This window comes from Rhynchophorus ferrugineus, unplaced genomic scaffold (assembly GCF_030347505.1).
Source record: "Rhynchophorus ferrugineus isolate W39M unplaced genomic scaffold, kcgeb_rfMv2 rfM2, whole genome shotgun sequence".
NCBI lineage: Eukaryota > Metazoa > Arthropoda > Insecta > Coleoptera > Curculionidae > Rhynchophorus > Rhynchophorus ferrugineus.
This window is the reverse complement of record NW_027472581.1, coordinates 7,784,078-7,798,141: the sequence shown is the minus strand read 5'-3', so window position 1 is coordinate 7,798,141 and position 14,064 is coordinate 7,784,078. Positions and strand designations below refer to the sequence as shown.

Genomic DNA, 14,064 nt, shown 5'->3' with positions numbered 1-14,064 from the left:
CTATCGCCAGCAAAATTCAAATTTACCTAAACTGAAGCAATATCAGCAAAATAACATTTGGTACTAGGTGGACAAACTGGATTAATTTAAAAAAACAACAGAATAACAATATCAAAATAACAAGTGATATGTAATAATTCCTGCTTGCAATGTTACCACATATGCACATAGTTTCTTTTAGTGTTTTTGTGTACTGTCTGGTTATTATCTGGATGCAATTTATGGCAGAGATTAGTCTATTTCAAATGAATCTGCGGAGATCTTAATATTTTCAGTTTTCAAACCTCTTAATTTAATTTCTTTGAAAAATATACTATATTTGAACTTACGTCTTATTATTTTTGAAGATTATAATTTGTAATGCCAATGCAAAGGATCTATTAATACACTACTAGGAAATTCTGAACTAGGAATTACATTAATCAGTGCTCTTCGGCATTTCAGTTCATAATCGTCTGGTCTGAAAAGCAAATAATAGACCTTCCTGTCTGAAATCTTGATATAGACATGAGACATTTCTTTAAGTTTGTCATTGTTTACTTTCAAAGCCTGCTTCAGCTCTCGAGCAGAATCCTTTAAAAGACTACGTAAGAACAAATTTAAAACAAACTTAAAACTATACACAAAAATATAAAAAAAGTAAGCTGAAATATCCTATAACACTTACCTACAAAACGAAAGAAAAGATAGCAATCACTTTTATAACTCCGACCCTGTAATGATTCAAATGCACAGTACCCATTCTATATTTCTACATACGTATAGTTTGTGATCATAATACAATAAAGTCTACGTAATTACGTATTAACAAAAGGGTATGTCAAATATCTAAAACTATCTCTCATCTTCAACAAAACCGCACTGTTTTCAATTACAGAAACAAAATAAACCAGATATTAGAATTACCAACGAACATCTCGAATAACCTTGGAAGTTACGACGGTATTATAGATAAATGATTAAAAAACATCTGTCAGTTGTTCTTGCTTTTATACCTCTGCTCCTTTAGTGACTCAGAGGCATAGTCAGAACATGCGTGGTTACAGATGCGCCTGTTTAAGTCTTCATTCTATAACTTTATATTATATAAGCAATAAATTCTACATATAGTATTTCCAATAAAACAGCCAATGCACGTCATCAACACCGTCGAACGTATTGCCAAATCCTGTTTATAAAAACGTAAAATCCCTTTTAAACTTGGACCATTTTTCTTTCTCATTTTACTAACTAGCATTACTCTAATTAAAAAAGACAAAATGAAGTCTGATGCGTCCAAACATGTAACCAAATCGGTCTATAAAATTCGATTTATGTTGGTACTAGTCGGCACTGTTGTCATATGTCAATGTAAATATAATAAAACCACTCTAACCTACAAACTATTATGGCTATTTAATTAGCTGTAGGGTGTGCAACTGCAATGGTAAGTAGTGGGGCAAAGTTTCGCTTAGTCCAATCAGTGGCGGCGCTGACAACTCGAATTTGATTGGTTAGTTTAAAATAGTTATGTAGTAACCTGTAAGGAAAATACTTTGCTTTGATTGGTCTGCCATTTCCCCTGATTATTTTGTGACGTCACATTTATTGGCCATTAGTATTTAAATAAAAATCAAATTTAAATTTTAAAATTAATTTATTAAAATAAAATCCTGTACAAATATACATAAGTGTAAATAATATAAATATATATAAACAAAAAGCAAAAAAAAACAATTATGAACTCTATTCTAGGCAATATTAAAATATCTATAATTCTTCTATAACGTCTTCCCATATATGTTTAGTGCCATCAATTTTTTGGGATCTATTAGAGTTCTAACTTATCTTGATATATTGAAGGTAAACTTTAAATCCTTCCCTGTTGATATTGCATTAACTTCATTAAACCAAAAATACGATCACACCTCAGAATAACTTAAAATTTGGTCTTGAAAATCATTATGGATTGGACAGTCGAAACACTAAAAATTTATGTGTTTTTTAAAAATATTTAGATTTTAGAGTATTTAATCTGTGGAACTACTTAATATAAGTTTTGTATAACTACTTAATATAAGTTATCTAACATGTTCATCTTCTTCACAATTTTCTCCGAGAGAATGATGTGAAAAAATTGAAATGATGAGCCCTTTTAAAAATTTCTCGAACATACTAGAGGAAGGATGCTGTTTCTACCTCCACGACCTCTAATAGATTCAACAAAAATCTTTAAGCAATCTTGGTTAAGATTTGTTAAACAAATGTAGTTATTTGTAAATTTAGACAAAATAGATTTCTTTAAGGTAATAAATCCCCTAAAGGTAGCAATTAAATTTTTAATTGATGGCACCATAACAAATATTTTCTTAACAAGGCAATCAAATTTAAATATATAATTCCTCTACTATAATCAGTGTAATAAGTACTGCAAATATTTTAGGGACATTTTACAATTAAAAGTAGTTTTTATTACTACTAATTATCCAGATATATTAATTGTTACCTTCTTGTAAGACTTCTTTATGTAGAGACATCACACTGACAGCATACGAACAACTTGGTAGATGATGGATATGCATTTACCCTAATACCTGTTCGTGAAGGAAGGATAATTCTAAAATTTTCACTAAAATGTCCATAACAAACACCATGACGTTGATATATTTGCATTGTGGTTTATCCAGGTAACTTACTACTATTTACTTGATCAACCCATTTTTGGAAAGGAGCGAGATCATTCTTTGGGAAACGATCTCTAATTTCCGTAGTAGATTTTACCCCGGTACACTACATCTTTTACTACACTGACGCATTGTCATCAATTTTTATATTATTACTCCATAATAATTAATGTAAAACTGAAAATATGCACAACGTAGAACGAAAATTTCGTGATCTAAACAAAAACCATAACCTACAAACAACAAACATAAAAATGGACGCCCATAGAAAATGCTGATTTCACACAATTTGATCGACCAATCACATTTCATGTTAGTGGCGGCACCAGGAATTTAAACTAGCCAATCACAATTTGCGATCGCAGCGCTACAGTTGATTGAACTAAACAAAGCATTTCCCCAAGGTCGCCTATACCGTGAAATTTCTATTTTTTCTATGGCTGTAGTTTAAGACCTTCAATAAATATGTATTAGATGTACTATAATATTAATATTAATTATAATATATAACGTTATTTTTTGATTCGTTGTTTTACTTATATTAGTATTTTTCTTTTATCAGAGCCAAAATTAACGAAAACTTAAATTTGGTGCGGGAACGTTTCATTATAAATGCTGTTTTATTGGAACAACTATAATAAGGTATTAGCAAAAGGATATATAAAATACCTAAAACTATTTCTTAGCTTCAACAAAAACTCACCGACTTCGGTGACAGAAACAAAAGAAACGAGATAATAGAATTCCCAGCTCGAACATCTCGGAGAGGGTCCATATTTCTCCGACCGAACATAACCATGGAAGTTACGACGGTATTATAGATAAACGATTGGAATATTATTACGATCAACTCTACACGGCCTTAACGGGAGGGGAAAATAACGAATGGCGAGCTCGAGAAGAGGGGAGGGGGGTTTTCGGGTTTTTTTGTTGATAAAATATACGTCGGAATTTACATGCTCGACTAGAAATATTAAAAATAAATTCTGTTTTATAGGTATTCGACTCACGCGGGCGATTCCTGAAGGAATTCGGCCAATACGGCAGCGGAGAAGGCGAGTTCGACTGTTTGGCAGGCGTGGCCGTCAACAGGATCGGTCAATATATCATAGCCGATCGGTACAATCACAGAATCCAGGTAAATACAGACTAAAGCGATATGTTCATTATTTCGAAGATAGGACGCATCATTTCGAGATTTTTTTTTGATGATGCTTTTGAAACTACACTCAACGACGAAACTTAAGCACACTACACATTTTTCATTACAGTTCTTAATTTTTTTTATTAATATCCTAGAACATCAACAATCTGCCCGTGAGCAATAAGTCTTATTATTATGTGATTTCAATTATATAATATAACCATCCTGACATGTATAATGACATGCTGTACAACTTATAATCTAAATCTTATTCTAGCTTAATCTAGAGATTATTAAATCTCACTCTATGTGTCTATTAATTAGTTCGTATGGTAGTTTGCGTTTTAGCCTATACACTACACTGTCATCACTCACATTTAACTGTTTGGCGAGTGCATTGGGATGAAATAATAATCTTTCAAAGTATTTCGCACTAACAGTCCGAATCACACTCGTTATGGGTTCTGTGGAGATATCGCTCTGAATCACTTTGTTAGACATGCAATATGGGGCATCGACGATGACTTGCAACACTTTATTCTGGAACCTCTGGAGGATATCTATGTTAGACTTGCTACTAGTACCCCACAGTTTAATACCATAGGTCCAAATGGGCCGAAGTATTGATTTATACATCAGAACCTTGTTATCTAATGATAATTTAAATGTATGTCCTATCATCCAATACATTTGTTTTAATTTAAGCCCAAGCTGTTTGCGTTTTGTTGCTATATGTATTTTTTCCATGTCAAACGTCGAGTTCATAATCATTCAATTTTACTGAGGAACATATTCTTCTACAAAGGAAGAATGTCACATGGGTAAATTTTGTCTTATTTGCTTTGATACGCCACGTTTTCAACCACAATTCGATTTTGTTTCGATGAAGTTGGAGGTTTCTTGTGGCTGATATTGGATCCTCGTGTTATGATAAAACAACTGTATCGTCAGCATATGTCGCAACAATAGTGTTTCTTGAGGTCGGTAGATCAGCTGTATACAATAGATATAACAATGGGCGAAGAACACTGCCCCGCGGAACACCCAAATATATTGGGTGTAGGTCATTGTATTCGTCACCCTATTTGATGTAATGAATAAAATGTCTCTCTGTAAGATACGATTTCAGCAGTTGAAAGCAAATTAAATCAAATTAAAACCTAGTTTCAAAATTCTATATATTTCATAAACAAAGAGGACAGACGATTCTAATTATTCTTGAATTTTGTTAATCTACATTGGGATAAACTTTTTTGTTTTTATTAAGAGTTGTAATGAAAAATATGTATTATGCTAAAGTTCTATCGCAGAGATACAACTATTAAATATTTTGAGTTCTTGATTTAAGCATAACTACTGATTCATAGATGGATAAATTAAATGAGGCGATGAGTTGAACAAATATAATTCAGCTTTAGCACTTTTGAAGACTCAGTTTTAATCTTTTTATTGTTCAGTAGTTGTATTGCTTCCCCATTGGTGATATTTATGATGACATCTTAAATACCTTCATTTTGTAACAAAAAGCACTGGTAATCAATTGGTCGATTGACTTATATTATTTTAACACTTGATACAACCCTTTGTTTGTTTCTTTCACATTGTATTAATATAGGAGTATCTTCCTACCAACCCTAAGTAGCATAACCTAAATTTGAATTTGATCTATTCAGCTTTTCTCTAATGCGTCTTCATATTTAATATATTATCGAGGTTGATGCCGAGGTATTTCGCTGACTCTGCTTGATAAATTGAGTACCCCCTATAGTCCATATATTTTATCCATATAACAATTTATTTTGTTATAAAAAGCTTTACAATGTAAAAGGTAGTACCCTCTTTAGACTGGATACTAGCCGAGTTTGAGAGAGATAAATGTTTGAGATAATTTAACAGTAGGTATTCGAGCAATATAAATATGGTAGATACAAGGAGATAATAACGAGATTATTTGTCATGGATTATCAGATTTGTAATGATAATAGTATTCTAGTCTAGAGACCCAGTAGAAAATAAGATTTTAAAAAATCTGTACCGTCTATTTTTTACAAAATTTAATCAATTTTTAAGTTCAAGAAGTTTCCAAATTAACAAAATATAAAAATCAAGTAGTTGCAGGCTAGAGAACTAAATAAGTAATTATAGGTCAATAAGCTGCTCTCCCCAACACGATTCCAGCTAAAGAGTTAACTTAGGCTTGAAGAAAAATCAATAATTCTATGGAATTAACTGAAATATATCTAGATATTTTTCGACTTATATAATTAACATCGAAATGGTACAAAAACAACATATTTTCAAGCAACGGATATATTTCCAGATCAGAAGCTTTTTCGATCATTAAAAAACCATCAACATCCCAACAACATTCTAATTGCATTGCTTTATTTCCTGGTTATATTTTATCAAATAAATTATCAATCTCGACCTAAATATTAAAATAAATACCTCATTTACCGGAAATAAAATCCCATGCCATTAAAGAGCGATTACATGACTTTGCTTTTGTTTCCCAATTAATAAAAAATAAAATACGAATTTCCCAATCATAAAACTGCAATATATCATGTAAAATTGCCTATTCCATTCCTACTCGTTTATTATATTATTAAACACATTTCTACAAAAATGGCTCTCAAGTCTTTATCAACCACTCAGTCATCTAGTTCAAGAAACATTCTTTCGAACGATTTGCAGAAACTATAAAGATTGACAAAAATGTGATTATAGCTATTGCTTAAAATAATAGACAAAATATTTTATTATATATATATATATATATATATATATATATATATATTCATTCTGGCCTAAAACCAGATGGTAGAATGCATGACGCATACCTGGTCGCGGAGACTTACCCTGGAGTGACAAGTTGCACCGGGTTACCCTATGGGCCTCTTCTGCTACCGCATTAAATTTGGAGATATGGCACCCGCAGATCGAGCAGCCATTATTGGGCACGAGGACTCGGCGATTCTATTGATTCGCGAACTTGAATTAACACACGACTGTATACTGTCGTATGGGGGCAAAATGTATTACTGCAACGACGAATGAGGTCGTTTCAGCCTGGAAAAGAGGGAGGTTAGCGGTGACGCGGTGCTAAGCTCCCAGGATGTCGACCAGCTCACGAACAAGCGCGTTTTCAGAAGAACTTGAGCTGAGTTTTTCTTTGTGGAATGATTGAAATATAAAGTGCTTGATTTCTGGAGTGTCAGTTTCCCTATGAATTTGATTATTTCTGACAAACCATGGAGCATTTAAGATGCTCCTGAGGAGCTTATTTTGGAAGACTTGAAATTATTTCACCTGGTTGGATGTAACAAACTTCAAGTAGACATTAGATCCGAAGAGGAGTATGGACCGAATTAACATCTTGTAAAATAAGCATTTGACCGAGATGGGAAGTCTGCTAGAAGGGCAGATCAGAAAATATAGGGGGTTTGCTATCGCCGAATCTTCCTGCATTGTTTTCTGGATCATCAATATATTGACCAATATTCTTATGCCTTTTTAGTAAAACAAGCTTCAACTTTAACTATCTTTTTTTTTGAGGTCTGGAAACGGTAGTGGTAACTGGATGCCAGATCTGAACTATGGTGAGTGGCATAATAGTTGAAAGCGTTCAATTTGGTAATGGTTTTCATCCATCTGTGACCCGTGGATCATTATTATGGTTAAGCGGCACTTTTTGCATTAGATATCGTTCCTTCTTTATTTCTACATTCAATCGACTCCATAACATTATGTAATATTGTCTGCCTCTGAATAATATACTTCCAACAGACCTAATTAGCAGATTGCCTAAATGTGCAATTTACCAGGTCCTCTAATCAAATTTACCTTCAGCTCAACTGTTCAACTGTCTAATTGAGCATAGCTTCTGGTTTATTTAAATTATAAGGAATTCAGGTTATTACTAATGCAATAATGAGGTTTAGATAGTTGAAAATAAAGTTTTGCAAACTATGATTTCCCATATGCACTAAGTCTAGAGAAAAACTTCTCATCACAAAAGAAAATTTAAACTTAATTTACCCTAAATTCCCGGATAGGTTTTAACAAGGAACTAACATCCACTTTTCACTCAAATATAGTTCAATATTTGCAAGGAATCTATCTTAAACTATATTACTCATCAACAAAATTAGGATGTATTTGACCAAATTATTCATTCATTCAAGCTTTATACATCACATTAGACAGAAATCAGAGCATATTAGACACAGAATCAAATCAACTAAAGGAAGACGGAAGAAGATTGGTTTATCAATTAATTATTGCTTTAGACTTATAGTGTGTAATAGTTGCTGTTGATGGTCCTTCCTTTTTCAAGGTAGTCAATGAAAATTATTCCTTGTGCATCTCAAAATACAGATGTCATAATCTTACCAGCCGACTGTTGCGTTTCCCCACGCTTTGGAGCGGGTTCATCATATGCAGTCCACTCGGATATATGTCGATTGGACTTCAGAGTGAAATGATAAAGCCATGTTTCATCCATTGTTACATATCGATGCAAAAACTCAGATTTATTACGCTTAATCACCTTCAAACACTGCTCCGAATCATCAACTCGTCGTTGTCTTTGGTCGAAAGTGAGCTCGCGCGGCATCCATTTTGCATAGAGCTATAGCATATTGCATAGTTGATATCTTTAGAGTGTCTGCTATTTTATTCAGTTTCAATTTCCGGTCACTGCGTCACACTTTTGGGCGTCCACTGCGTTCACCGTCTTCGGTGCTCATTTCACCACATCTAAACTTAGCATACCAATCCTTGATGGTTGATTTTCCTGGGGCAGTGTCCGGAAACTCGGCATCAAGCCAAGTTTTTACTTCAACTGTATTGTTTCCCTTCAAAAAGTAAGATTTTATCAACACACGAAATTCTTTTTTATCCGTTTTTTCACAGTTGCTCAAAATGCTAGAATTCACAATATAATGGATTTAATTCTAATAGTGCCATCTATCTGTTAGGCTAGATACTTTTTAATTGACCTCGTAGTTTCTAAAGGTACTCTTTTAAGGTTTTGGTCCAATCCACACGTTACTTTAGGAATCTATTCTAGTAAAATAGGTTTTTGAAATACTTAATCTCAGATGTCCTCAGAAAAAAAAAACCGTAAACAAACGATATACTAAAAAAGTGCATCGCTCTTTTAATAGTTGTGGAATAAAACTACAAAAAAAACGACAACATGCTGCAAAATTGGTTAAAAGACTGAGCTACCGCCAAATTACCTACCACAAATATTTATTAAATTGTTTCTCGTAAATAACTGAGATGTAGTTTCAAAAGCATTCTTACAAGAAAACCTACAGATGGTACACCCTATAAAACATAAGAATACAATATGAGATATATTTTAATATTGAGTTTATTTTAGGTATTCGATCCATCAGGTAGATTCTTAAGATCATTTGGCAGTCAAGGGACTGTCGACGGACGTTTCAACTATCCATGGGGTATTGCAACCGATGCCCTAGGTTTCATCTACGTATGCGACAAGGAAAACCATAGAATACAGGTAATTATAACTAATTCCCACTTTTTTCACTGTCATATAATAAATTTACTGCTTTGCATATTCTTGCAGCAAAAATTCGCTTTTTCTAAACTCAGTACAATTGCCAGAAATCAAAGAGTACTAAATCTGACAAAGAATGGAAATATTTCGATGCGTTCTTTACTACATCTAGCTAATTCAAAAATATCATTCAAAATCAGTCAAAATGATGTTTTATTAATTTTTCATTCAAATCATACAGTAGTAGAGAGAACACTCAATAGGACCCCTCTGGCGAGAAGTTTTGCTTTGCCCAACTTTCAGATGGGGTTACATCGGCCATTCAAATAATTTAATTGGGCATTTTAGATATACATTATATGTACCTGTAAAAAAACATTTTACTGTTAAGACATTTGATTGGTTCTTTGATAAAGTTTGCCACGCGGTGCGGCACGTAACAGCCCTGACGTCACGTTTAATTTACCAATAAAATCTAAATAAAAAACAATTTAATTTTCGAAATATATTATTAAATAAAATTCAAAGAATGAAATAAACATAATCTGTAAAAATAAATATGTCCATAAAATATAAATATTATATATATAAAATTAAAGACCTACTGACAGTAAAATATAACAATTTTCTGGGGCATAAGATGTTATCTGGCACTTTTGTTCTTATAGGAACACCCGAAAAAAAAATTGAAACTATCTTGGTTAAATAGCCTTAAGCCAATATATTTATTCGGATAATTACAATTTTTTTTTCTTTAATCAAATGAATCCCTCAAGGTAGTTATTAAATTTTTAACTGATGACACTTTAACAAATTTGATCTTACTTGGGCAATATATTTTGCATTATTTAAGTGCTGAGTACTTTTGCATCAAAATTCCTGTTGTATTGAATTTCGGTTAATCCTCTCTTAATAGGTTTGCACTCAGGAGCTATTATTTTAGTGGAGTTGCAACTATTGATTCTAAAATTTAAAAATAAATATTTGAGTACTTTTGCATCAAAATTCCTGTTGTATTGAATTTCGGTTAATCCTCTCTTAATAGGTTTGCACTCAGGAGCTATTATTTTAGTGGAGTTGCAACTATTGATTCTAAAATTTAAAAATAAATATTTGGTTTTTTTAATGATTGTTAATATGAACAAACTTACTCTAACTTACAACAAAGCCTGTTGCCACGATCATAAATGTATTTGATACCCAATCCAGTCAGCTTGGGATTTTTAACATTACCAATCATTTCTAAAGGCCGCCAAATACTACGAAGTAAAACGATTCTGCATTTCTTTACTATTTGTCTTTACTAACTTATATATACTAATGAGCTAATAATTTAATCTCTAAACGCACCATTACTTACGTCAGGTACACTGGAAATGGCGTCCGAAAGAAATAAACAATAAACGCATCATAAAAGGTTAATTAGAAAGTCCCCGGCCTGACACATAGTTGGCGCTACTAGAATTAAATCCATATGTTTTTTAGTTAGCCCTAACCCTCAAAAGATGCATGTATAAATTTGATAGCTATCGGATCATTAGTTTGTGAATTATAGCATTTTGGGTGAAGCAACTTTTGTTATTGTGAAAAAAATGGATAAAAAGTAATTTCGCGTGTTGACAAAATATTGCTTTTTGAAGGGAAAAAATACAGTTGAAGCAAAAACTTGTCTTGATCTCGAGTTTCCGGACACTGTCCCAGGAAAATCAACCATCAAGGATTGGTATGCTAAGTTTACACGTGGTGAAATGAGCACCGAAGACGGTGAACGTAGTGGACGCCCAAAAGAGGTTGTTACCGACGAAAACATTAAAAAAGTCCACAAAATGATTCTGAATGACCGGAAATTGAAATTGAATGAAATAGCAGATACTCTAAAAATATCATTTCACTCCAAAGGCCAATCGACAGTCATCCGAGTCGACTGCACACCATGAACCCGCTCCAAAGCGTGGGAAAACGCAACAGTTGGCTGGCAAGTTTATGGCGTCTGTATTTTGGGATGCGCATGGAATAATTTTCATTGACTGCTTTGAAAAGGGAAGGACCTTCAACAGCGACTATTACATAACGTTATTGGCCCGTTTAAAAGACGAAATCGCCGAAAAACTGCCGCATTTGAAGAAAAAGAATGTGCTTCACCACCAAGACAATGCACCGTCTCACAAGTCAGTGAAAACGATGGCAAAACCACAACAATTATGAAGCAAAGAATAAAACATCTTGCAGTTCATGGCTTAGAGACAAATTATAAAAAACATGAAATAATGCCTGGGAATAACAACCAGGAGCTCCACTAGCTCCAGTCCTGTTCAACCTTTACATGCAGCAGCATTTTATGCAGATGACACAACTTTCTTCACCACCGGTTACAGTACCGACGCCATCCGCGACAAACTCCAAGTCCAAGTCCAACTCAACCAGGCGATTGCGTGGTACAAATTCTGGCGGCTACAGATTTACCCGAGCAAAACTCAGGCTATTCTGTTGTACCGTAAGAAGGAGTTCCGTGCATATTGCCTACAAATCGAAAAAATTCCTATCCCAGAAAACTCCAGAAGGTATCATACCCCGGTCTCCAGTTCGACCGTAGCTTCCAATAGTCAGCCCAAATCCAATATGCTATTTGCAAAAACAAACTCCCAATCCCAGTCTACCTCTACGGAGCACAGGTGTGGTACAGAGAGACAACTTGTACTACTCCAAGTGTTCCAGTCCAAAAATGTCCGCGAGTTACTCAATACCCCATGGTTTATGAAGAACGTTAACACTCACCCCGAATCAGGCATCCCGTTTGTGAAGAATTTCACGAACATGCTCAGTGTAGGATTCTCCCTTGGCGCCTTAGAACACGAAAATAATCTGAGCAAATCCACAAACCCCGATAGTTAAACCAAATACAACAATCCCAGTCGTATCCCAGGGTCTCTGTCGCCCGCAAAACCTCTCTATACCGATCCCGAAGCGACATCAGCAAAATACCATTTGATTCTAGCTGGTCAATCTGGAAAAAGAAAAAAAATTTCGCACAATATAACACAATCATAAGGACCTATTTGATAGGACCACATATGGAACTGATAAAAAAGATTGTTTTTCTTTATTTCTTTAAGAAAATTCTAGTGCTTATGAAATTAAATAATTATTTTATATCATTATTTTTGAGCTTATAATGATGATATTTATTAAAAATATGTCCCTAATAAGCCTTTAAAATTAAGTTTTTGGTACTTACATTAGTAATTTTAAAGATATATATTAAAAACATCACTATGTTTTAAAATGTTTAAAAACCTCGATTTCTGGAGCCAATGTATCATCATTGAAAATATCAATTTTTAAAATCATTTTAACGTGGGCTCCTAACCACGGTCCTCAGCATTCAGCCTACCGACTGGCGAGTGACCAACTTTAAAAATCATCACAGAAGACATCCGTTCTCCCAGCCTGGTTACTGGCGTGACTGGAATTATTTTCCTTGTCGGATTCCTAGGACAGTCACAAATTTTAAACAATCATAAACACAAATTTACGACCATGCCCCAGCAGGATTCGAACCCGCGGCTATCGCAACAGTAGGAGGACCGTCCTATCGCCTTTACCAATACACCACCAAGCCGGCGTTATGTGTATTTTGAATATTTGTTAAAATATCGATATATCGATATTTTTCTCTCCTTCCGACATCCCTGGATGATATCCCTCATACTCACGGTATTATTTGTCTAATGATCAATAATAAGAAATAACGTTAAAGTTCGCTAGTCTTTAAACCACGCTTTTTAACGTCCTTACTTATCCCCGCACCATCCGGAGAATTATATCAATCATGCATAATTAAAAGTTTGCAAACTAACTTTTCCATAATTTAATCAATTATCCATTATTATTTTCCTATGGTATCGGAGATATAAATAAATTAACATGAAAATTCGTAGACGCACAAAAACAATAGCGACGACAAAATCCACAAGGTAGAAGCTTGATGTTTTAAGTTTAATTAAATTCACTAATTAAGATCTATCTGAAAATATGTATTAGTAGTTACGCGACGTAGTTGATGTAATGACCTTGGAGATTTTTTTAAAGAATTTAAAGTTATAGCCAATTACCAGGTGTATCTTATCGATAAATCCCTTTGCGTCTTTTTGATAAAGAAAACACGTTATTGGTGGATAGTTAATATTTATTTATTCAAAGTATTGGCCATTCTATGCATTTTATCTTTTCTCGGTTAATTTATGGGTACCATTAAAAAAAAACAGTGTCTCCGTTGACCTAAACCATTCATCGAGCCATTTTTTAACTTCTTCGAAATCGACGAACCGGCTGCTTTGTTACGCCTGACACATCTATGTGAGAAGGTGGTAGGCAGATAGAGATAGGCCTGGAAAGTAAAGCTGGTGCGACAAAACACATTTGATATGTTCAAACTTTTTATATCCTAAATTTTTAAGAACATCAACCTTATATGCTTTGACAGATTGTTTTAGACCGCAAATAATCTTATTTAATTTTAAACACTTATTTTTAGATTTAGTTTTAAATTCTTCAGGTTATATGATATAGACATATTCCCCTAATATACCATTCAGAAAAGCTGTTTTTACATAAATGTATAGTATCTAGATCTAATTTTACAGATAAAATCATTGCCACCGCCATTATAAGCATAGTGTGTCTAACAAAAAAAAGTATCATAAAATTCGATACCGGTTTTCTGA

At 33.6% G+C, this 14,064-nt stretch overlaps 1 protein-coding gene across 6 annotated transcripts in view; it reads left to right on the top strand.

Moving 5' to 3' along the window:
- Nucleotides 1-14,064, top strand: part of tn (tripartite motif containing protein thin) — a 162,095-nt gene that overhangs the window by 145,983 nt on the left and 2,048 nt on the right. For all 6 annotated transcript variants that reach the window (XM_076396230.1, XM_076396233.1, XM_076396235.1 and 3 more), the window contains 2 exons: nucleotides 3,661-3,801; nucleotides 9,200-9,340. In XM_076396230.1, the coding sequence (XP_076252345.1) occupies nucleotides 3,661-3,801; nucleotides 9,200-9,340 (282 nt within the window). The remainder of the gene's footprint in view (nucleotides 1-3,660; nucleotides 3,802-9,199; nucleotides 9,341-14,064) is intronic.